The 26,607-nt window shown below is 38.7% G+C and overlaps 2 protein-coding genes across 3 annotated transcripts in view; both read left to right on the top strand.

Annotated features, from left to right (window-relative positions):
• The first annotated feature begins 96 nt into the window (after positions 1-96).
• The window catches only part of Brp (ELKS/RAB6-interacting/CAST family member bruchpilot), a 42,537-nt gene continuing 16,026 nt past the window's right edge, over positions 97-26,607 (top strand). Inside the window, exons 1-5 of one of the 2 annotated variants that reach the window (XM_070662176.1) lie at positions 97-1,773; positions 8,048-8,197; positions 10,532-10,628; positions 11,692-11,747; positions 26,198-26,272. In XM_070662176.1, coding sequence (XP_070518277.1) covers positions 976-1,773; positions 8,048-8,197; positions 10,532-10,628; positions 11,692-11,747; positions 26,198-26,272 — 1,176 coding nt within the window. In that variant the 5' untranslated portion in view covers positions 97-975. The remainder of the gene's footprint in view (positions 1,774-8,047; positions 8,198-10,531; positions 10,629-11,691; positions 11,748-26,197; positions 26,273-26,607) is intronic. The other variant, XM_070662177.1, reaches the window with a different exon arrangement.
• LOC139105883 (PE-PGRS family protein PE_PGRS3-like) lies at positions 18,381-24,752 on the top strand. Its single transcript, XM_070662207.1, has 2 exons — positions 18,381-18,635; positions 20,631-24,752. Exons 1-2 carry the CDS (start codon positions 18,600-18,602, stop codon positions 21,603-21,605), a joined length of 1,011 nt encoding a protein of 336 aa, XP_070518308.1. The 5' UTR covers positions 18,381-18,599; the 3' UTR covers positions 21,606-24,752.

A 26,607-nucleotide genomic window follows, 5' to 3' on the forward strand; every position in this document is an offset into this window, starting at 1 on the left:
GCTGTCGACCAGAAGTGCAGAAGAGTTGTATTCGACGAAGAGGCGGTGGTGGCGGTGGCGGTGGCGGCGACGACGGCGGCGGCGGCGGTGGAGGAGGAGGCGGCGGCGGCGGCGTTACGCTGGGTGGAGAAAGGATCGATCGGACGGATCATCGTCGCGATGCGACGAGGTCAACCGACCGGCAGATGAAAGACCCGACCGGTGGCCTTTGTTGAGATCGACGGTATCAAACCTTCTCTCGCGCAGGGAGAAGACACGTAAAAGATCGATCGAACAAATCACGCCTTTGTCAATGTACGTCGCTTGCGAACGCGCCATCGTACGTAGAATAGAAACGCCCAAGCATATTTCAGGACACGCCGTTATCGTGTCCACGATTTGGCATAAAAGATCACGGAAGCGTAAGGAAATCGGAAACGTATCGTTATCGTCATCTACCGTAGCTGAATGCTGGAACACAAAGCTGGAAACGGAGCGAAGATCGAATCGCCCAAAGAAAGGCGATCGTCGAGATTCCGGCGTGAAAAGCGGCACACCTCTATTCTCTGGCAGTTACCCTAACTGAAAGCTCGGATAGACTGGGACGGACGTCAAGCCATGACGGGAAAACGCTCGTTGATCGAATCACTCGGGTGGACGATCGAGCTGATATGAATGTGAAAACGCACGAGAGCGACGAGAGACAGGGGAAACATTTTTTTCAACCATCGTGCAGAATTCTTTTGAAAAATCGAAGTACGAGCATTGAGTGGACGCACCTCCCATCACCGGATCGACAGAGAAGAAGACGCGTCGACTATTAACCGCGAAGAGCGATCGCGAGAACGAGGGAAGAGGAGGACGACGACTGAAACGTTGACGAAAGGAGACGAGACGACCCCATCGCTGTGACTCGAAAGGATTTCTCACGTCTACAAAGGGGAGAAAAAGAAGGAGGAGGACGAGGTACGGCTACACGTCGAGGTTTCCCGTAGAATGTCACGGGACCCTTACTCGAGCAGTGGGGTGATCGGTCCCGGTGGTGGCACACGTTCGCCACGCAGTGGTCGTCGCGTGGGTGAACTGCCGACCGTTGATCGTAGTCCGTCGCGAAGTTATGCCAGCGGTCGTGGCAGTCCGCTCGGTGGTCGCAAGCAACGGGGTACACGTAGCGGCAACAATTCGCCAGAGCACCTAGGTTACGGTGGCAGCTACCATCACCATCAGCTGGGCAGCCCGTACTACTCCCGCGACGAAGACCTCGGTAGTCCCGTGATGCTCGAGGAGAGGGGTAGGAGCATGTCGACCGGGGGCGGTGGGGGCGGACATCACCGATCCAGAAGCGCCTCGAGACCCGCCATGTCCAGCTCGGCGGGCATGGTAGCGCGTTATACTAGCCTCGATCGTGCCTCCGCTGGCGTTCTTGACCATGATCGGGAATTCATGCCGATACGCGAGCCCAGCCGCGAGCGTATCGGCCGCGACCGCGGTCTCTACCTGGAAGACGAGTTGTACGGCTCGAGGTCGGCGCGTCAAAGTCCGAATCCGCATATGCTGCGCGACGGTGGGATCTACATTGGCGAGCTTCAACACCAGAACAACGATCTGCAACGTGAACTCGGCAATCTGAAGAAGGAACTCGAGCTAACCAACCAGAAACTAGGTAGCTCGATGCACAGCATCAAGACCTTTTGGAGTCCGGAACTGAAAAAGGAGCGGGCTTTACGTAAGGAGGAGAGCACCAAGTACAGTCTCATCAACGAACAACTCAAGCTGCTCAACTCGGAGAATCAGGTCAGTCGGCAAGTACCATATTACTCCGGACTAGTCGATTCGCGATGCTCGCCACGGTTTTACCCTCGCAAGCGCAACCGCGTCCGTATTTCATCGCGTCATTCTCATTTTAATTTTATTCGATTATCGGATATTCGCGTTACCGTCGCATTAATATTTCATCGAGCGCTTACAATAGCCATATTGAAGAATCTCGTTTAATTTCGCAACAATATCAACGGTTCTCGGTAGCTTGCTCTCGGAGACCCCGGAAATGCGCGGAACGTTGTCCCGCTCGAAATCATGGGACGTCACGCGCGTCCTTGCGCGAAGGTTGTCCTCTCGAAATTAGGTCGCGAGACATGACCCTTTTCTGCGATCGCGAGATTACGTAGGTAGGTAGGTAGGTACATCGCGAAACGTTTCGGGACATAGGTCTGACCTAATTGTTCCTAACTCTTTTGCGATTAAAAAAATTATACGTAACCAAATGCCTTTGCACAGAGTGATAGTCGATAGATTTCAACTCGAATAGAGAGCAGTTTATTCTCAAATAGTAACACCGTTGCAAACTATGTATGTACCTTATTTTCGATTTTCGAAAGGCGTAACATGGAAAAGAAATAGTCATTTTTCGTAAATGTCGCGTGTACATATTTTTTTAGAGTCTTTTGAAACTTTTGCGATAATTAATTTATTATTACTGTATATAGGTATAATACTCGCAACAGCGAAGTTTCAAATTCATTAATGCGACGACAGAGCGGGGTGCAGCGTGTCATCGTCACTCAAATATCGTGCAAATAATTCATAATCTGCGTAGCACGGCAACAAGTTTCACTCGTGCCGTAATTTGCTTCCGTCTTCATCAACTTGCGATATTTTGCAATAAATCGGTCGATTAATTAATGAAATAAAACTCACGAAAGCTTTGCCAAGATCCTCGCAACACGACTGCTATTTCAAACGATATTAATTTGCGATTGCTTCTCTCTATGAAATTTCTCAAGTATGTTGAGTTATGTGAGAATCATGTAGATGGAATTTGAGTAATTTATCATACAGTGTAATGAAATTAATATTAATTATAATATATGGTATAATACATTTGGTAAAATTCACTAACAGAATTTAATGTACTATAATAACTATAACGAGAAGAAATTTATAAAAAGTTACATTTTACGTAACTTGTTCAGATTTATCAAAATTCCAGAAATTTAAGTGTTTAAAAGTCACGAATGTTATTTTATTATCGTGAAAACTTGGTGCGCGCAATACGTTCGCATTAATTCTTAATAGAATCATCATTTTGTCTTGTTGCTATTTTGTGGTTTAATAACTGTACCGTGTTCTTATGAACCAGATAAATCCACTCGAGAAAAAATTTGCCTTTTAAAATTTTTTAATATCGTTAGAAACGCATCTCGCGTAAAAAAAGTATTGCGAATTACAGACGCTTAATTTTTGTATTAGCTCAATTAAATTTATACTCCAATATTTGTACGCGCGGTTACATTACGGTATCAGTTGCAGTCATATCTGTTTTTACACGTATATTGCGTTTACGATAGTGTTGAATAAATTATTGCTCTACGTGTGAAGTTGACCTCTTATTTTTGGATAAAAAAAAAAAAAAAAGCGGGAGAAAAAAATTTATTTAGTATCTTGCGTATAGCGTAAAAGGTGAAAATTACATTTTACGCTTATTACATTTTAAGTTTCCACAATATCCGTATCTAAAGACTGCGTCATTTACACGTATTACGAAATGTTGAGAATGTTGGTATCTAAATTTCTTGATAATCGAATAACACAACGAGGTATTTTCAATATTTGAAGCATCGATTAAAATTACGTCATATAGGTTTGTTTTTTTTCGGATGTTAAATTACACTCTCGCATTGCACCCGCTTTATATGTATATTGATCGAACCACTGTTTATTCTGACGCAGTCGATGAATGATTAACAAACGGCGGGATGTCGAAGGACACGCGCCGATCAGTGACGGAGAATATCCTTGAGACATTATGGAAACGTTCCCTTACGACAAGCTGCGGATTTAGTCGCTGAACACGGAACAATGCGGTCGCGCCATACTTATGTCACGTACGATATAAGACCTCGTTAATCTTTCTGATTATATTTAGACCAATCGATTTATATATTTTACACCACGATCGCGCGCGCGAACGCGACTGATGCAAAACTAGAAACTTTTTAGCCGGTTCGAGATAACAGCTTGAATAAATTCGAATAATTCGCTCGATTTTTCCACATTACACACTTTGCTTTCTTGCAACGTGTAACCCTATCGACAATGATGAGAAAATGATTTCCAATGTGGAGAGGCGTTCGACATCATTTGTGCATGCTAAAGTGTCAACGTGATGATTGTTCCTTTTAAACGATATACTTTCTCTGAAAAAAAAGGTGCTTATTTAAAACTTTGATTACTTTAGTAAAAAGTTGAGTTTGTTGTAGCAGTCGTAAGAGAAATTATTCGTCAAAATCCATAAAAAGATTTTCTCACGCATAAATTATAATGTTATTATGTAACAACCTTGAGGCACGGAAAACACAATAACTAAGTCCTGCCTCGGACACGATCGATATCGAACGGATTTATAAAGACGGAAAAAACTATGCTATATTTTCCCGAAAATAGTTTGAGCTCTAGATAAAATAAATATCAGAAAAAGTATTTTTTATATTTTTAATTAAAAAAAAAAAAAATTGTTTCCTGCATTCTCCACGCTCGTTTAATTTATAATCATTTCACATTTCCGCATTATATTTTAATTAGACTTACAGCATTATTAAAATAAATCAGAAACGTGTTGGAATAGTTGATATCTCTCTATATGGGTCGCCTGAAAGTGCCGAGACACTGGGTTATATCGGGAACATCGATAAACTCCACTTTTATTCAACGTTTACGATCGATGATTCCACCCGCGCGCGCGTTATCTAGAAAAACGCTTATTCTTCCGCGTACGTTCTGCAATCGATATCACCGCCGATCGAAAGCAAAAAATGATCAGCGCAGGCAACACGCAGATTTGATCGAGTGCACAAATATCCGATTAATATTCTACAGATTAATCTTGTATTTGTTTGAAAAGTTTTTACTAGAATACAAGTATTTTGCACGCATTCAGGATTAATATCTTTATTATAATTTCTTTCACGTAAACCATACGCGTTTAAATATTTTTCTTCCCTGTGCCGAAAAATATTTTTCGACGTTCAACATTATAATAATGACATAAGATTTCAAACATGCGCTTGTTTTATATACCTACTCTTTTAGTATATTATTTTGTATAATTAGAAAATGGTGGAAAGGAAAAAAAAACTTTTCTGTGCGGCAAGAATTTGGAAGCGCGTGATTTAAGTATACGTTGCACCTGCCAGTTTTTCTTGTGCTGATGATAACGTCCGTGAATAGTAATGCCCGGTGGCGGAGATGCATCTGCGACAATAAAAATAACAAAAGAACGACAACCAGTGAAATTGCCGAGACAATTGTCGACGACATCGCTTATGCACGACCGCTATGCAAACTGTAGCAATTGATGCGATGCACCAGTGCACACGGAGGGGAAAGAAATCAATTGTCTCTTGACATTCGCCGGCGAGAGCAGACGCGTGCGCGCGGGAGCGTGCGAATCGATTCGTTTCATTTTGCAACACAGATTGAAATAGATTTTTAGAGAAAGAGAAAGCACTAAGTTGCCGATAGACGTCGGCGGGAGACCAGCGAGGTGACGAATAAAAATAGGATCAACTGCAACTTAATCAATATGCACGATGTCCTTAAGATTTCACAAGGCAAAATGAATTTTCGTAATCTTTTTGTTTTAATTTTTCGCAATTCTCAAGAATTTGATATTTGTTTTTATTATTTTTTATATTATAATTATCTTTCTATTGCAGTTCAATTTTTTTTTTTTTTGTTTGCTAATGTAATCGATAATGTAACTAAAATCATATCTTTTTAAATTGAAAGTAAAACTTTAAAATCAGCTTTAAAATCATTCTTGCCTTCAACGTAATAAGACTCTTGATAGTGGTTGAACAAATACACGTTGATAGCTTATACGCTCATAAAATCGAGAACTTTACAGCCACCCTTCGTCCTTTCATGACAAACGTTGTCTTGTGTAGCGTTACTCACGTTTAGAACACCTCGTTCCATTTAGCTGTCGATGATATACGAGCACCGATCAGGTTGACCACGGGATCGTTGAGAAAAATCGGGTGGAAACCCTCTGGCTAGTGTGTACTCGGATCTCTTTCTCGGTGTAGGCTGCGAGCGGGCGGAAAATGTGGGTGAGACAAAGAGAAAACGATAAAAGGTATCTCATGCTCATAACGTCAGGGAGAAGGTGAGCAAGAGAACGCAAGCTCGGGGAAAAGGATGGAAATGGCGAGTCGGTACCGCTCGATAACGCTTCTACTTTTACTCCGCCATTCTCTTCTCCTTCTTTTTCCGCCCATGTCTCGACACCTTATTTTCTCACGTAATATATATTTTTCATTGAGGAATTTAGCATGTATTTAAAATTAAAAACTATTATGTACAAGTACACTTTTTCTCAATATATCGTTTATCAGATATAATATATTATCGGATAGTATTTAAAAGTTGTAACGCGTAATCGAAGCAACGTAACGTAATATTCTACGATAAATTCCATTAAATTGAATTTTATTATATAAATATATAAATATATATATATATATATATATATATATATATATATATATATTTCGCCAAAAATAGTATTTTTGTTTCAATTTTTTTACTGATTAGTAAAATATTATCTTTCTTGAGAAAAAAAGATTGCTTTTCTGCGAAAACCAACCGATTCAAATATTAAACCATTTCATTGCGCGCGCTACTATCAAAAATTAAACAATCTTTTTTTTTTCTTAAATCTACTTTTTGTTTGATTAAATACTGGATTATTTAACAACAGGGATTGCATTATACTATCATAGTTGCAAGACATTATATACATATACATATAGCGGGTTTTATGTCAAAGGAGCATCTACTACATAAGAAGTAAAGGGTTCATACTCGATCGTTAATAGGATCTCGTCTTAAGAAAGGCTTCCGTTACATTCCAAACTCTCTCACATACCTTTTCCATTCTTCGACTTTCAATCAAGCGTTCATGTCGCATCTTGATGTCATGTTTACACAATATTTTCCGTCTGTTACTCAAAGATCATTTATAAATCATTATTGATGCCTAATGTAATATTTCAGAACGAGCTATTATCAATGATGTCGCAAAACTTGCCCAAGTAAAACATAAAGTTCGGCCACGACCTACGGATACGCCAAAACCGTAGACGAGTGACCTAAAGTTATAACGTTACGCATACTAAACTGCAGTTCTCTACCGCCGCGTTTTGCCCTCCCCTTCTCCTGTTCGTAATGTCGCATAGCGTTAATTCCACACACGGCCAAATCAGGTCAATCGGTAATATCGAACGCATTGGTTTCCCTAGGAATTGACGAATATTCGTTTATTAATGCTCATGCAGTTGTTCAATGAGCGTTTAACACAGGTGTGCTCGTTGCATCTTTCGATGCATCTGTACGATGTACTGTAGTTTAGGAAGATCTGTTTTTTCCAGCGCGACTTTTGTCCGTCATCGCGCCTATGTCGCAACACCGGCGTCGTCATTAACGATCTCTAACGAGCCCAGGCTAGAGCTTGGGCGGAACAATACCACTCGAGAATACGTCCATATATGAGTAATTGGCAGACATACGACGGAGACAAGTAACCACGCGCGTTTTCGGTCATGTAATATGAGCGTCGACGTAGCGACGTGTGCGCAATTAAACTTTCACGACCGCCTATTTCTTGTTACTTTCCGTGAGTTTCGTAATTATCAAGCTTTAAAGTTTTTCACCAAAAAAAAAAAATATATATATATATATATATATATATATATATATATATATATATATATATAATTAATCGACACGCAAAAATCCGTAGCAATTACAATTATCACAACAGAAGTATTATTTCTATTTAAATTTTTCAACAAAAATTAAAATCGACGAAGAATCTAAAAGATTCGCGGAAAGGGTTAGAATGAATTAATCTTATATGCAACACAGAATATTACAGAACAACTGCGATAATGTTGCAATATTATTGTGGCGATAAAGTGTTTTAAATATTTATCTTTATTTTCACCGTATATGTTGTTAATAATAAAAAATGTAACAAGTAATAATCGTGCACTGTTTTGTGTTACAGAAACAAAGCATAATGGTCCGCCAACTGGAAGAGGAGCTTAGAATGAGAATGCGCGGGCCGAGCGTCGAGATTCAGCAACAAATGGAAGTTTTGTATAACGAGAACGAGCATCTGACTCGGGAAATTGCCATACTCCGTGATACGATAAAGGTAAATATTAACGTCTAAAAGTCATATGTTATTTTTTAACGCGTCCGATCCCTTTTTTTTATAACGCGGCGCAAAATTATTCCGCAAAATGACGGAGCTGTGTTCCACTGTTTTCTGCACAGCTGAATTTTTCCGAGAAAAAAAAAAAAAAAAAAAAAAAAAACAGTTTTTGATCGCCGTGATTTACGAGATTAATTTTAATCGACGGGACTAGGCCGGTTACCCGCGTCTTAGATTGAAAATAATTCAACCTCAGCCTCGAAATAGAATGGTAGCACACCACACGGAAGATTGAAACATCGCTGAAATAATCGCGATACTTACCTCGCTAGTAAGACAGATAAGTCCGGTAAATGAAAGTAAAACGGAGAACGGACTTATCTGTCTTCTCTCAGGGGGTGTGATGCCACCAAAGAGTCCGTCTTTTCCTTCTTGTTCTTACCTTTCTTGCTGACAGCTTCGAGAGTTTCCCTGACATTTGTAAAAATTTTCGCGCGACTTTAAGTCCAAGTATATCGGACATTACGCTATTTTTCCGACACCGTTGTTGGACGTCTGTCACGTACACACTATTCATGTATTACATACTTGTTACGTTTCTTAAATATTACAAAATTTTAATAGTAAATCCGTCATTTAATTTGATAATGCTTTATATTATTTATTTATTTTTTCTTAAATAAGTACACTTAAAGTGTAACTAATGTAAACTATAATGTATACAATGTTAAATAATTCAAGTGAACGTATTGGTAATAATTTTGTACAGCAATCGATTATTTATTCCTTTTTTCGCTTGATCGACAACTATATGGTAATTTTAGTCGTCTTCGTTAATAACGTATCATCAATAATAGAAATGTTATCAAAGATGACGAAAATAAGGATGAATAAGATTAATTACATTCGCGAAATAATCCGTTCGGTAATAAGTATGTGTTTGTTTTTTATTGATTTTATTGATGCACCATAAAGTCCATGAGGCTTGCAGCCTCAAAATAGAGAAGAGATTTCGGTTGCATTTGAGGTAAATGACCGATTGTCTGTATGACCCAGAATGCTTTTGGAAATCTTGGCAACGACGGTGCGCAGCGACGCACTAGGAATGTCCAGTTTTACTCGTTTATTTAAAGTAGTAGGATAATGTAAAAAAATTTTTTACAAGAATTTTTGTTTCACATTTAAAAGACATTTAATTTTTACTCAGAGATAAATTATTGATTGACAGTTGATAAACTCAATTTATCAACGTGCACGTTTGGGCGTAATAAGTCGTAGGAAATTCTTTCTCAGATATGCTTTTAAGAAGTAGTCTAACATCGCGGAAGAAATAAATGATGTTTGTTCGTAAGCATGACCGAAATGTCGCAGACAGGTCAAATGTACAACGTACGGGAAGCAACTGGTTGCCTTTGGCCATTCGCCAGTTAACGCATTCGGTTTCCGGTTCCTCGTCCCAGTACGTCCTCATTATTTATTTTCATTATTGTGCATTAATAAATTTAATTACGCATTGACAATTGCTGAAACTTTTATTTAAAATCTCGCATTAGTCCTAAATGCGCGTTGCTACTTGGGCTTACAGGTAATATTACAGGCGAGAAATTTCGCGCAACAGGAAAAACGTCGGCAAGAGGCCAGCAGCGGGTGTCTAATTCCAGACTAATTACTTTTCTGCCGTCAAAGAGGTGTATTAAATTCGTTACGTGGGCCTCGAGCGGAGCGGTACTATCCATCGTTGATAGCTACTAATATTAAATTAAAATCAAAATAATTAGCTGCCGGACCTTTATGATTTTCACAAAAGTAATACTGTATAAATACACGTGATAAAATTAAAAAAATATTTTACGTCATTTATATGGCGATAAATTTTTGTTATTCTACTTAAAATGTCAATCATATTTTAGAACGAGAGGACTCTGCATCGACGATAATAAATTAATTACCTCTTTATTCAATTACAATAATTAAACTTATATTTTTAGAAGAAACTACACATTTTTCCGCACGACAATTAATGGTATAATATGTGCTTAAGATAGTTTTTGTAATGAAAAATTAAATAATTTACATATAAAAATAAAAAATTTACAAACTAACGTTAATATTGTTGTAATGTATGTTAAATTTTCTTAAAATTTCTGATCCCGGTAATATCATCTGCAAACGCAAAAACAATTTTGTACGCTTAATATAGACAGCAATATTTCGAGCGCATCTTTGAGTTCTCAATTATTTCTAATCAAGTTCTACACGCGACACTCCATAATTAATGTAATTATAATAAATTATTGAAATTGAATTAACTTTATTAATTTTGTTTCATTATAGGAGCTGGAACTAAGAATAGAAACGCAAAAACAAACTCTACAAGCCCGTGATGAGAGTATCAAGAAGCTCCTCGAGATGCTCCAGAACAAGGGGATGGGTGAGGCATTGCTTGCGATTTTTTAAATTAGTTGGTTTTAATATCAATCAAATATTTTAATGCTGCATTTTAGAAATACAAACTTTTATGTGTGTGTGTAAATGCAAGTGAGTTTATTAGAATCGTAAGAAACCAAATAAAAAGACTTGGCATTTTATTTTAATGCAAAATTATAACAATACACGTAATTTATTTAATTTATATCTTAGTTATTAAACAAAAAAAAAAAAATTTAATAATTTTCAACAATTTCAAAGAATTTAATTGAATTAAAAAGTCGAATATATAACTTACATTAAAATGAACATTTTTCGATATCCTTGGAAAATAAAATATGTGTTTTACTTTTACATTTGAAACTTAGCTTTTATTTGGTTTTTTAATTTGTATATTTTAAAAAAACATGTACAACGTCCGGCGAATACGCAATTTTACCGAAAAGGAGATTAATATTTCTTTGAAATAAAATATTTTACTCAAATACTAAGTCGTTCTTGACAACTAAAGCGGTTTATTCGAATTATCTCATTAAACCGCAAGATTGTGATTCAATATCATGATTTATACAAAGAGAAAATCCTCATCCCGTCTTGTTGTCAAGTGCATAGTTAATGGTGCATAGTTGAAAATGGTGCTGCGAGAGAATATTAATCTTGCACTTTAGGAAAGCAGGAATGCTTTTAAAAGTAGATAAAATATCGATTCACGCGACACATTTATACTTGCGCTTCGCATATACGTATAAATGACAGGGCATTGACATATTAACGATTTCGTTTTTAATCTAAATAATTTTACAAATTTGAGTAGAAGCGACACTTTATACAAATAATAGGTGGGATTATAATGCTTTATGCTTCAACATTTTCTTTTATTAAATGAAGATATCGTGCGTTGCACACTAATTTATAATATAAATCTATTTTTTTTTTTTCGTACACACAAATACACTCACGGACATAAATCCATACATACGTAAGCTCACTTTCACAGTTGCATCAATCCAAGTACCTGGAACCAAACAGTTCCTCCAAGAGTTCCTCGTTACTTTTTGTTGTTCTAGGAAAAGAGGAAGAAAGGATCATGTTCCAGCAAATGCAGTCGATGGCCCAGAAGCAGGTCCTTAAGCTATTTCTATTCGTCGCCCTACATACTCATAATTATAATTATATGTATATATATGTACGTTATGCATCGCGTACGTATATGTATATACATACATGCATACAAATATGTGTGTGTATCATTTTCATTTCAATCAACGCTCATACGCATTATCGATACGCATACGTGTATACGCATTGACGTAGTATAATAATTTGTCTACTTTTATTAATGTACCTTGAACGTATACACATATGCGTTAAACATTAATATCGCTGCCCACCATTCTGTAAGAGTAGTTGCTTGCAAGTAGCTTGCAGTTATTGCACCGCCAGTGGCTTTACTTTGTGCCCCGTGTGCCGTGCTCACGCTTGAACTTCTATGTCACATGAGATCTGAGAAAGAAAGAAAGAGGAACAAAATGGACAAAAGAGAAACAGGCAAACACCAGGGAATGAGTGGACCTAGCTCTTATCTTTACACGGGCGATCCACTCTTGATTTAGAGACCACAACAGGGTATTGGGAACTCTTTTTGCCTGCTTCGTGTGACTCGACTCGACTCGATCATTGCCCCCAAAATCGATTGAGCTCTCACGAGCGACGAAAGGGTTTTCTAAGTTTCGCAATACAGGCGAGATTAAGGTATGGTATGCACATGCGAGATCGAAAGATGGCGATAGGTTTTAGCTGGTCAACGTTTACGGTCAAGACTGTTAAAAGGTGCGGAGAATTTTCGAATTAATAAATCTGTAAGCCAAGACAGCGCGGAGAATACCGTTTGAAAAGAGATTTTCGGATGCGTTCGAATAAAATATTATAAATAAAATACAGGCGAGAAATTTATTTTAATTCAAATAATTTTGATAAAATCCAAGAATTACAGGCTTTACAAAGATATGTTACAGGTATATTAAACTGTTGAAATAAAAGTTATAGAACAAAATTGAATTGTCTGAGAATCTAATGGTTTGGTATATTTGAAGAATTTCTGTACTTAACAAAAACTCTACAATTTAAGGATTTTCGTTCAGTAACAATTGCAAAAATTATCTCTTTTAACAAATAGAAAAAAAAAAAAATTCCATTTTTAGAATACGTTACATTTGTCTAGGTTTAGGATATTACTTTTTTTACGTAACCGATGCAATCGGGGCTGTTTGCAGTCAAAATGTTTCGATGCGTCTCGTACGAGCTCGCAGGGTTCTATTTATTCCGATTTGGCAGCGTTTTTCACTCGGAGGAAAAGAAATTGAATCAAGAGTGAAAAATGGACGAGAGTCACTTCGCGACTCAACGACTTTTACACATGTACACATATACAGATACACGCACAAACGTCTTTTAAGCAAACGCTCACATTCGCATTTCGCATCCATGTCGCGTTTAACGTACGTGCAAAATCATGAATTTATTCTCTTACAAGTGTTTTGTCCGCGCACTCTTTCATTGCGTCGCCGCGCTGCAAAAAAGAAAATTCAAAAATTCACGCTTATAAACGTGATACCACTGTTTCCAAATACTTTAATCGCGAAGGACGGTAAAATTCTCCGAGAATCATGTTGCAAAAATATCATAAAAAGTTTGTCGAGTTTATTGAGGTGTTTCTCAAATTATTACTCGTCCAATAACTTGATCGTTTGACCGCGTTATATGGAATGTTTGATAGTCTACGATGCAACGCCTACATTCCAACGCGTCGTAAGTTTACGCTACAGAAATAAAAGACAGAATCAAGAATTAATTAATAAAGCTATTTGAAACTTTATTGCAATTAAGATAATGAAAAAAATTACGGTTCTGTAAAAATTACGATACAAAATTGTTACTGCAATCGTGTCGATCTATATTAAAAAAAAAAAATTATTACATGTTGTATTTTGTTGGAGAAAAAAAAAAAAAAAAGAAAAAAAAGAAAGAAAGAAAGTTTGTAAACGTAATATGTTTGCCGATTTGTCGTCGCCGAATTCGCGTTAAACTGTGGTCCGTGAATTTTTGAAGTGTTAGTATTCCCTCATCGCTTATTCTCACTCAGCAACTGTCGCTGCTCTGCTGCACAGTCACATAGCGAAACGAGCGTATTTAGATTGTTAGTCTCGCAAAAGAGTTTCCGAGCACTTGAGCACCTGAGCACCTGAGCACTGCCGTCATCATGTTCGCTCTGCCTTTTATGCAATTCGTGTTAGATGATCTTTAGAGCAGATCTAGATCATGTACCTCTCGAGATACGTCCCCGCGTTTTTATATTGTGTCTTTCTCGCGTTTGTAATTCGTTTCCGGCATATGGAATGCGAAGTCGTTCGGAAAAAACTGCTGTATTACGTATACATTTCCGCTCGTTGCAACCGGGGTAATAAGCTGGTCTCTTCCCTGCTTTTTCACCCATTTTTCCCCACATGTTGCTTTTCTTCTGCCCGCGTGCAATTTCTTTGTAAAGTTTCATATTCCTTATCGTTTTTCTATGCTCTATATCTATTTGCATTTCTGCAAGAACGCCTAAAATAGCCAGCCAAATCTGCGCCATGGGGGAAACGGTTTAAAAGTTACCTTTACGTGATTGAGCAATGAAATTTTTCGTACACTAAAAAATTAATTTTCCACACTAATGAAATCATGACAATGATACAGATTATGTGTTATTATGTATCGCAGTTAGTCAATTATTATAATTAATGTTGACGAACAACGTTGCATTCGTTACATCGGTCTTTTTGCACTCTCGTATTCCATGCCTGTTAGACTTAGGACTTGGACGAAGTCTATGTAGCTTGAGTGGCACTCGAAATCGGAGGTGATTCGATAAAATCAAAATTTACGGATTCGAGTGCAATTTCAAGCACGAATTGAATAGAACGAGCACGTCAACATTGCCTACCAACAGCACGAAAAATCTTTCACTCCCTCCTTGTTTCTTCTTTCTCTCATTTTGTCACCGAAACAAATGTCGCACAAATGTTAACCCTTAACTCGATATTTCCTATTGTTCTGATTACAACTACTTTGGGCAACCTCTTGAACGATCAGCTGCACCAGCATCAAAAGCCTTTCTCGTTGTTTATCGTGACAATTTTAGCAGCACGAACATTCTATCTATATAATCACCAATCCGGACCTATGTGCGTTATTTTGGTCCAGTGTCGATCAATTCCTTAAGATCCTTACTCAAGTCCTTCGTGTTTTATATTTTGGTTTGAATTAATACAATTAATTTTGACAAGCTTGAAATCTTAATGGATGATAAAAACGCAAATTTGCTTTGCGTTTATAACATCGATTCGACGCTCGAACTTGTCGAAATGACACCGATCGTATAATTACGACCTTTTAATTATCTGCTTTCGGATAAAACGTCAAGTGAGGGTAATACAATATTGTTATCTCAAGATTTTCGGTTGACAAAAAGAATACTACTCGAAACGTTTGGTGATGAATTGATAAATTCCACGCGAGCGCGTAGGAAAGGTTTTTTTATTAGATCGAGGAAGAAGGACGCGCATTCGGTACTCAGGGAAACCTACTCGGTTTAATTTCCTCTATTTTCGCGACAAATTTCTTCGGGTATAAGCTGATCTCGATGCGACAGGCGCGTCAATTAATCGCTGCAATCTCGTTGCACGTAATTAATTGCCATAATTTGAATCGAGTTTACGAAGCAACGTGCTTTTTATAGTATACTTGAAAAATTAATAAATAAACTTTAGCAAGTTTTCTTATAGGGATATTTTTTACAAGATGTTTACCACATATAATCAAGTTTTTAGAGGTAATTAGGTCTTTTAGAGGCAAGAAGACAAGTCCCATACCATTTTATAAAATTCTCAAGCGTCTAGAGTAAGAGCGACGACAAGGAAGCTGCGAACGTTTGAGAATTTTATAAAATGGTATAGGACTTGTTCACTTGTCTCTAAAAAAACTTAGCTATCCCTAAGAACTTAATTATACATATATTATACATGTGGTGAAACATTCTGTATGTCTACACACATATGTATATTAAAGAAAGCAGGTAACTAAAAGAAGCGATTATATTTGTAACAGTGAAATACGAGTTCGTAAGAAACGCGTTTGATATCATGAGAATAAACCATAACAGAAACACGTAGTCCTGTATTTCCAAATTAGTACAGCCACGTGTTCTTCTCTACCTTTCTCTATGCACAATACACGTCGAACGATTCGTCCACGACGTCCTTATTCTCGGTAAAATGTAACGATTCACTTAACAATCTGTTAACAATAACACACGCTCGCAACGTCATGAAGCATCGCATACATATTCCGCATCAAAGAAAAACCTCATTTTCTCGAACTCGCGGTGCGTAATGACGTGATGCTAAATTGGCTCGGACGGCAAATTAATTATCATCGTCATCTAGGGAGCGCGAGTCGCGGGACGAATCGTCCGCCGCTAGCATTATTATCAATTCGAGTATAACGACGCCAACGAGAAGGCAGCAGACGGCTGGTCAATCACGGGGGATGAAGGAAGGAATGAATACGCGAAGGAAATTAATACCCGGCAGGATATGTAGTGTCGGAAGTAACGATAACAGCTGCGATTGGAATGCGCGGAATGAGCTGCTTTGGATGTGTAGGCGATAAGATACGTTAGCCACCCTTCTTCCCGTGCCCGCGGGGAAATATCACGCCTATGTCATGTCATTCACTATCCGTCACTAACCACAAGTACAATTACTATCAACCGCCACATCATCAGCCACCACCGTCATCATCACGGTCACCACGAGCCATCACCCATCGACTACAACACAACCACCACAACTACAACTACTACCACAACTACAAGTACAACATCACTACGTAGCTCGAAATTAGGGACTGGCGGTACGCATGTGACTTCCTACTCCGCCACGAGGCCCCGCCATGGAAAAGTCAGCAGGTACACTAATTACACACGTTAAATTTAATTAAAGGTCTGGTTTAGGTGCAGGAGCGAAGACAATTATCCGAGATCGTTTCTTTTTTTTTTTATTTTTTTTAAATTTTTTTTTTATAACTGGTATAACATAACGCTATAGTTAGATAATCTCTCTTAAAGTAGTCAGAGCACTCGAGGATTCTGGCATACGCGTGTGTTATTAAGGTGTATACGTCTCGTGCCCTGTCTCGTGTGTTGCCTTCGAGAGAGCCACCGCGCAAAATAAGTTTGTCGCGATCTGTTTCGCATATTAATTACAATAAATAAATCAAAATTAATCAAGCTTTAATTAATCAAATTCTAAATTTTACTTGTTTTTTCTTTCTTTTTCTTTACAAATGTAGAAAACGAATATCTCGTATAACGAAGGTTGAATGCGGAAAAGCACACGTTTACATAATTACATTTTTAATTTATAGCTATGTCGAGGAGATATACCTCTGATTTTTTTTAAATAAATGACGGCTAAAAAAATATCCTCGGCAAGTCTTTTTTCAACGTTGAAAAATTAGATAATATAATATATTTCTTTAAATGCAAATTTGTTTGTCGCGCAAAAGATTTTATTTGCTTTGGAAATTCTACATTTACGTAGATGTCAAAACGTATATTTAATTAAAACACAGAAATTACTTAACGAAGCGTACCTGAAACCATTCCGTCAAAGTAAAGTCACATTGGCCATAATATCGTCGTTAGTATGGGGGTCGTTAGCATTATGAATCACACATGCTCACGCGCACGCCGTTTACGAATATAATCTAACGTAAGTTTGTCTCTTCATTCTTACGCTTATCGAGATTAATTGCACGTTTGTCATCTCCATGTCGCTGCCTTAAATTTTCTCCGGTACTTAATTTATCGCCGTGTACTACGTCCAGGTGTGCCTGGATTTATTATATTCATCGTGCGCATCGTATAGTGGCTCTCGATCAATGGCGTACCGTACATTCGCGTAAGGCATCGCCGATCCGTTAAAGGCTGCGATGTTAAGATCGATTTAGAAAAGATCGAATTGGTGTCTAGCCGATTAAATAAATGTTTTAAAAGATGGTTCCTAGGTTTCACGATAAAAAGACTAGGGACAAAAGGATTAAAGAATACATCACGGCGTTAAAAGTGGCCTCGTGGCATCGCGCAACTATATCCGAAAATACTAAGTACTTGGAAGAGGAAAAGAAATGAGAGATCGATCTCGCGTGCACACGTGCGCGTGTGTGTGTGTGTGCGGGGGTGTGAATGAGGAAGCGAAAGAAAGAAAAAGTGGTTATCGACGGCATTTGCATATTCGTAACCACAATCGGCCAAATTATGACGATCAGGAGGATGGACGAGACACGCTATGAAAAAAAATCAACGTCAGGCTGTACGAGACTTTTGATGCGTCCCGTAAGAGAACAATTTTCATATCTATATATCACACTTTTCTTTCCTCTATTTTATATTTAGATACACTTATATATGTATATTATTATTTGTTTCCGCTGTATAAATTTATATAATACAGAACCACACATAATATACATAATATACGTACGCCCCATCTTCCTTTCGCGTGTATCTTATAATAATATACATATCGTTGCGTGCACACGTGCACGCACAGCAGCATTTTCTACGTGTGTGCGTGTGCACGAACGTTCGCCCACAGATGTACATTTACATACACCCCACACTATTTTTATGTGTTTGTTCTGTCATCATCTCGGCTGTTGATTCACTGAATGTTAACGCCTATTTATATATATACTCTCTTCTCGTTCTTGTACGCCTCAGACACGTTCTTGCCCATCACGACTTACCGCTACCATCGCCAATCGTCGTTATCGATACACGAGCAGCGGGACGGTCCGAAAGTCGTCAAGTCGCGTCAAGGCAAGCCGATTCCAGGCCCAAGGGAGGACTTTGCGACTGTTTGGCACCGACCTGATGCGAGATGCGATAATACGACGTCGTTCTCCTCGCGTAATCTTACTGTCTTATCCTCTCTATCATAACACCACTCGTATTTTCGTCGTTGAGAGTGCCGATAGATCGACATTTCCCGCATCCGTCAACTAATTAATTTGAGTGCTTGTGACTAGTAAAAAAAAAATAAAAAATAAAAAAACGGTATCGTTATAGATACTACGGAGAAGTTCTTTCTTATATTACGTCAAATGAAAATTATTAAAAAAAAATGCATCGATCTGTTCGCACTTTTATGACTCACATTCATACAACCTCACGAAGATGCGTATCCGTGCGCGAGCATAACTAGCAGGCGATGAATAATGACTGTCGAAATTCTTCTTTTTTTTTTCTTCTCCTATCAGGCCGATAAAACTCTAGTTCTTTTTATTCACATTCGCAAAACACCGATACGCATCCCATCCACACGTGCATTCAAAAGAGATCTTGTCCATACGACGTGGCCGCGTTTCGAGTTAGTAAGATTAATTGAAAGTCACTAATCGATATTTCTTGTCGACGTGACAATTGCGAATCCTCGTGTATTTTTAAACAATCTTTTCGACTGAGATCGCACCGTTTATCGCGACAGAAATCAACAGGCGGAAATCAGATAAAATGAGAAGAAATACCTGTTAGAATGTAAAACGGTGACAAATCATCGAAACGCCGCGCGCAGAAAAATGGACAACGATGTCGGCCGTACGTCGCGGTGGGCGAAAGAACTGCGGCGGCGCCCGGCGTTCGGAAGAGGATCATCGTCGGATTAATTTCATGATAACGAGGAGAAAAGTCAAATAACAAGCAAGCACATTGAGTTGTTTAAGCGTGACCTTGCGACCGTGAGACCGTCGAAAGAACTTTACGTGACGTTATCGAACAACTATCGTCGATCGTCACCAGTGATCGATGCGGTGCCAATCAAACCCCAGAATAGAAATCAGACAATAAAGACGCGAGTGCAGAGATCTTGAAAGAGAGAAGGCGAGGAACGATACGCGTGGACGAAGACTTCCTCGCCGTTTCTATCAGCGAGAATCAGTCGCGATTCCTCGATCACATTTTTTTCTTCATTTATTTATTTATTTTTTTTTTCTTTTTTTTTTTTTTGTTCAAGTGTTAGAAATGTCTTTACCGCTCAGAGAAGAGAACGAAGATTTTTCGGGAAGATGGAAGCTCGGCGGTACGTCGCTTTTCTTTCGTCAACCGGGACGCTGCCGGTGTCACTTCCGCTTCCTCGAGACTGTCCCGCGAAACGAGAGATCGAAGCATGAAAATTACATTTCTCATCCACGGCCAAAATGCGTAATGAAGAGAAGCATTATTTTGAATTTCAACAATTATCGATAAATATGAGAAAATAGTTGATTAAAATAAATCGTCAGTTTATTCGCAACATTTTGTTGTTGCTCTTTCAATTTTTTACATGTACCAAATCGGATTTATTATTTGCACGTTACAATCATTTTTTCAATCTTTACCTTCTTAAGGTTGCCGGTAAAATCTTAACAGAATTAAATTATTCAATTGCATTTTCTGTTTTGCATTTTTAAGTAACATATTTTTTCAATGATAAATAAACCTTCAAATACGCGATAGAGCAGTGGATGATATTAGAGAGGAAGAGAGATCGAGGGAGGGAGAGAGAGAGAGAAAGAGAGAAAAAGTAGAGCAAACGAAAGCATCAGGACAAACTCCGAAAGAGTGATGATAAGTACAGGGGCAGTCTCATACGTTAGCGAAGCCGCACCCAATCAACTATCTTTATAGTCACATCTTTGAAACCGCACCACTGCATATTTCACATCCAAGAAAATATAAAAAAGATATCAGACAACATGTTAACAACATCATCAAACAGACAAAAAAAAAAAAAAAAAAGATATTAGATCGCAAGATCGCGCAATTGCGCGATTGCGCTAGAGAGACACGACAGAGAAAAGAAAAGGTAGCGCGAGAAAGTCGATGACCTGTAACCGTCTTCCTCGTTTGTTGCTTCTGTTGTATCAGGAGCTCAAAGCGACGAACGAGAGTTTGAAGAGCCTGCAGACGCAGCTGGAGCTCGCATACGCCTCGACCGCGTCGTCGGGACAGCCGGTGGCCGGCGGCGGCGGTGGGATCAGCGGCATCAGCGGAATCGGCGGAATCAGCGGATTGGCGGGTGCATCGGTCATCGGATTAGGTAGCGTATCGGGGGGTGCAGGTGCTGGGGGCTGCGGCGGCGGTACCGTCCTCGGAGGTAGCGTGGCGGTTCCAGGCGGCGTGCCCGGTAGCACCACCCTGACCGCTATCATGGAAACGAAAGACGCGCGCATAACGACCCTAGAGAAGGAAGTAGCGTTGCTGGAGGCCGAGCTGCAGCGTATTAAAGAGTGTGGCGGTAGGCTGCGGGAACAATTGCTCAAGGCCATCTCTGTACCAAGCAGCAGTGATACCGAGCATCAACGGCAACAACTATCCGGTGGCACCACGCAATCGACCGGCCTGGGTGGTCAGCAGCAGCCCGGCACGTTGGCCCTGGCCAGGGGACCGTCCATGATGACCTCGCTGGTACCGTACGGTGGCCATGCGTCGTCCGCGGCACTAACCAGTTCGTTGCTTGCCGGTTCGACAGGTGGGACTACCACCGGGAGCGGCGGCATGCTGGGCGTTGGTGGCGGTTCCTCGTGCCTGGCCGGCATCTCATCGGGCACCACCACAGGCGTAGTCAACCCATATACCGATCGCTACGCCACCGATTATCATCCTCATCAGCTGCACCATCACCAACATCATCACCATCATCTTCATCAGCAGCATCAGCTACAGCTGCAGCAACAGCAGCAGCACCAGCAAATGCAGCAACATTTGAAACAAATAGAGCCTGCAGCGGCTGGCGCTCTTGCGCTGCACGCTCACACGTTCAACAAGCACGACCTGAACTTCAAACGGCAAGTAAGTTTCTTCATCAACAACGTGCGCATCGAAAAGAACGACGCCGTCTAGGGCAACACCTGGGACGGCGCGGGAGGGCAGGATATTTCTTCTCCAGTCACAGGTAGACGAGGATCACGATCGCGTCGTTGTCTTCGTCTTCGTCGTTATCGTCGTTGTGTCTATCGTCTTCGTCGTCGTGGTCATCCTCGTCATTGTAGTTCTCATCGGCTAGTTTAGAAAGCCATCGAGATCAGAGAGAACTCGGTTGATGAGGTCGGTTTGAAAAAAGAAAGCGAGTTGCAGATAGAAAGATCTGTTGTTCTCGTCGAGGGTGACTGACGGAAAAAAAATTAAGAAAATAATCTTCGGGGTATCTTCGGGGAAAAGGCTAGATCACCGCGAAGAGGCGATCTAGGCGACAGAAAGTCGAAGAAAGGGCACATGTAATACATAGGATGACTTCTCTGTCGAAGGGGAACGGAAACCGAAGATCTGGCGCCGGTACAAGAGCGAGTCTGATTTCCGCGCTCAAGGATTTTTCCAATTCCTTCATCTTCTTCTCCGATACGTCGTGTATTACGCACGCACGGGGCGAGAGTTTGTGATTACTAAAACGACAATGTGAAGGATGAACGATCTTTGTTAGATCTTGTGCCACGATGTCTCCTTTGAATTCGGTACATCGCTCAGCCATCTCAACAATCTTATTACCAAATATTCGCTCGGGAATACGGCATTGATTAATAAAAAAATTATTTAATCCTTAGGTTACTAAAATGTAATATTTTTTTGTTAACGACATTGTAAATCTTATTGTTTAATATTGAAAGTGTTAGAAAACAATTTCTAATCTCGACAGACACAATTATTTAGAAAAATATTTTTAAACGATAACATTTACGATAGAATCTCTTTCTCAGTTTTCTTCTAAATTATTCGTCTTCCTATTTTCATCATTGCACAATGTGAGAAAGAGAAAACATAAATTTTATATTAAAAAGAAAAGTAATATCTTGAGAATCGGGAAACAATGATTAAGATTGCATTTTATTCGATGCGAGCAAATTTTTATCTAGATGGGCGAAACAATGTTGTTGCGAACGATCGGTTTAGCCGTTATGAACCGTCGTTATCAAACTTTTCGTCTTCCTTCCTAAGGAGAAATCCTATGGGCCGTTAGCGTGTCATTTCGAATATACGTAATGTAAAATTAATCGTATAAACGATATCGCTATAAGTGTGTCCCGTAGTCTTGACCCGTGAAACGGATCAAGTTCGTTTTACTTCTCACCGACTCTTGTCGGCTGCATACCTGCGCTATACAACACTTTAACGCGTACCTGCTGCTTTTCTTTACCACTCCGTCATCTTTTTTCTCTCATCACGTGGCATTTCAAAACGCAGAGGTCTCTATTTTTTTATTCGGTTGTACTTAGATGTTGTAGGTAGGTATACAGGGTGAGTTCTAAATGATAAACGTGTGAGTGCAGACCAAAACGTGCACGTGAGGCACCTCGCGCTGGAAACGCACACGTGTTTCTTCGGTGAAACAAGCTTCGAGCTCCTTACAATAGGAATCTTTAATAATTAAAAGCTTTAATATTAATATTAAGAAGAACCAGCTACGTAAATGTCACAACGTATCATATTACATTAATACACTCTATACGTATATATATAAAAGTATATATTTTATTAAACTGTGAGCTGTAAAATTTCAGAATTTTAACAAGTAACGCCTCAGCTCAACATATCTATCGTAAAAATCAGAAAAATGCTTGCACGCACAATATTGACGTAGATATTTCACGGCAGCATGATAACTCCGTAAGTTATTAAACTAAAGACATTCACAGAAGTTCAAATAGTTTCGTGGTTACTGAAGAACCGGAATCCAATCCAATAAACGCGCTCTCGTCAAGTCCAAAGTTTTTTTTTTTTTTTCACTTCCTTGAAGCGAAGCTTTTCTCAGCAAGCTCTGTTTCAAGTCCGTGCAACACGCGATTCGTTTCCAACGCGAGGAATTCCCAGGCTGCACTCTGCAGACGCATAGACGTTCATACGTCCTTCGAAGAATCCCTCTGTGTTTGTAGCGTGATAAACCTTCGGGCGATCTTTGATCTTCCGTTAACTTTCAGTAATAGCCCTCCAGAGAGCAAGAAAGAGGAAGGCTACTACATACCCCCGCGATACGAATCGCGGTGAGAGTGGAGTAGAACAGACATGCCATTGAGTATCAAAACGTTAAACGTGACGATATGATTTCCTTTTTTTTCTTCCAGACGTAAAACCGTTGTCAATAATTTTAGTAACGCCAAAAGTCATGCCTATTACCTTCTAAAATATTTAATTTCATCAAAGTAATGGAAAAATTAAAATTAAAAAAATATGTAATTTGATTTTAAAAACATATACGTTTTACGTAGCTGTAAAAGTTACGTTTCGTACAGAAATGTAAGCTATTGTTACATAAATTATGTGTAATAATTTTTATATTACTTTCTTTTCGCACAGTGACAAATAACAATTATATAATTATAATTATAAAAAAAAATCTACGTCTTGTGAGACATTGTATTTAGAATATTTCATATCTTTTGGGATATTTATTTTAACGTACATACATACATACGTACATACATACATACACACATACATACATATATATTCGAAAGACCGACTACTCCGGATATTTAAGAACATTTACCAGACATATATCTGGTCAGTGATGGAAAAGCATCATCGAAGAAACGAGAGACAAGCGGGAGACTTGCTATGCAAGGATTTCAAATAATCTCGCGGTGAGAAAGTCAATGAGAAAGTCATGTATATTTCTGTAGCTTCTATTACGGCACGGTTAGAAAAACTGTGCGTATACCTAAAATTACTTAGGCCTTAGATCGTGATTTTACGAGAGCATTTGTTGAATTTTAAAGTGTTTATTACATATATGAATGTTGATGCTGTTTGTGAATGCGCGGCGAGAGATTAAAAAATGAAAAAAAAAAAAAAGAAGAGATTAGTCAAGAAGAGAGAATTTATTATTTAAATGACACGGACATATGCATCTTAATACATAAATGTACACGTATGTGAAAATTATGTATTCACGTAGGTATATATTTATAAAGATGCATTTCCGAGTATGAATAAAGAAAGAAAGAAAAGCTGAAGCTTCCGTCGAAAAAAAAAAAAAAAAAAAAAAAAAAAAAATAACGACAATATTTTCGTAATTCACGGCAATTTAATCCAGCACCCTGTTTTCCATTCAGCCATTTCCACTTCTCTCTCTCTCTCTCTCTCTCAATAGTCTGGATAAATTGCGTGTTATGAGCTATATCTGGTTTAGTCGTAACTAAATAACATACCACTCGAGTTGAGTGTTTTTTAGCATAGGTGATTGTCGACAATTTCTCGTTCTATTCCGAACGATCCTTTTCCTCGGCGAGACCGTACGCCCACTGCCGAGGTTGAGACGATCCTCATTTCTTTACTCTCTGCATATCCCAGAGTTCCTAAGCCGTTGGAAGTATTACGCGAAAATCTGAGGCACGACAATCACCATGCTTATGCAAGAATGAAAATACCCGTGCGTTGATTAATCGATGCGAAATTAATTGGAATTGTGACCTCTCGCGCCTGCAATGATCGAACTGGGTATAGCTCCTACTCATTCGTTTCCAAACCCAACTATTCCTAAAGTTCAACACAACGCGTTGTTAACCGCGACGATCGGGATTCGGAAACCGTAACAGGTACCGAGAGGGAACGTTTGCCGGTGCCTCGACAACGTTCCGCGATCTCGTAAAAAAAAAACAAAAAAAAACAAAAAAAAAAAACGAACGCTCTGGATTTCACACGCTCGCAAGGTCAGCCTTAATTTTTAATTAAACGAACGATCCTCTTCGGACTGCGCCTCTTAAACGCAGAACACGATACGTATTCTGTTAATAGAATATCGGATTTACAAATAATGTTTTAAACTATTATAACCATGCTCTGCTGTTGCTGCTGATAATGATGATAATGATGAGAATAATAATAATAATAATAATATGATGATGAAAAAAAAAGTAAGGAGGAGAGTTTGTTTTCGCGCGTTGCCAACCTCTCCGTTTCCGCGATACCGCGGAGCCGATCCTCCTCTTTAATCCTTAGCAAAATTGACACCTTGGCGGTACATACGAAAATTCACGCTAGATTTAAAAAAAAAAAAAAAAAAAAAAAGAGACTATTGAGTTCTTTTCTGTTTGTTCATTTTTATCTGGCTGACATTGCAACAACGCATCCATCGCAGCTCATTTCATTCTACAAAAATTTAGTTGACATTCACAAAACATTACAAGTGTTGTAATTTATATTATACTTAATTTTTTCTAAAGAAATGTGTATCTTGCATAAATATTATTTATAACTTTATGTAATATATTTATTTTATTTTAAGCTAAAGTTTTTTTATCGGAATAATGTAATTTTCATCTTACGGCTTTGCTAGCAACGTGGTAGGTAATTTCGAGATCGCAGTTTAGAGATCGGATTATGGCAAATGCTTATGCGCTCAAAGAGCATATTTCTTTGCTTATATTCGTCTCGAGAGGACGAAGAAAATCAAGTTAAGCCTCTATAAGAGTTAAATGGTGGATGTAAATTTGTTTGCGCAGGTTGACTACTCGCGGATGAGACGACTGCATTTTGCATTCCAAACGCAAAAATCTCAACATGCAAGTCGAATATTGGTAAATCATTTTCGTCGCAAGTTCATGTTTTCATTTTGATGACATCGCATCTTTAGACGATCAGATCATGTCGACGAGATTATCAAAATTATTTTTCATTATTTATTTATATATTTATTTTTTTTTTTTTTTCAAATTAATTAGAATTACAACAATACGACGAGAAAGATCAGTATATTGTTTTAAATCGAATTATCCTGACAATCGTGACAAAACAGAAAGAAAAGAGAGAAAGAACGAAAACTGTACTTATAAATTGATCCGCACCTCAGGACATCCATGAATATTTTTCCTCGTCTCTCTATCTTTTCCTTGCTCAATAATTTTTTTCCTAT

The sequence above is a fragment of the Cardiocondyla obscurior genome, linkage group LG10, assembly GCF_019399895.1.
Source record: "Cardiocondyla obscurior isolate alpha-2009 linkage group LG10, Cobs3.1, whole genome shotgun sequence".
In the NCBI taxonomy this organism is placed as follows: Eukaryota; Metazoa; Arthropoda; class Insecta; order Hymenoptera; family Formicidae; genus Cardiocondyla; species Cardiocondyla obscurior.

What these genes read in the sequence shown, in the direction of transcription:
- LOC139105883 (XM_070662207.1), top strand. Translation starts at nt 18,600, where the DNA reads ATGCGAGATGCGATAATACGACGTCGTTCTCCTCGC. An exon ending in TACGACGTCGTTCTCCTCGC is followed by an intron (nt 18,636 to 20,630) that starts GTAATCTTACTG and finishes CTGTTGTATCAG; the next exon opens with GAGCTCAAAGCGACGAACGA.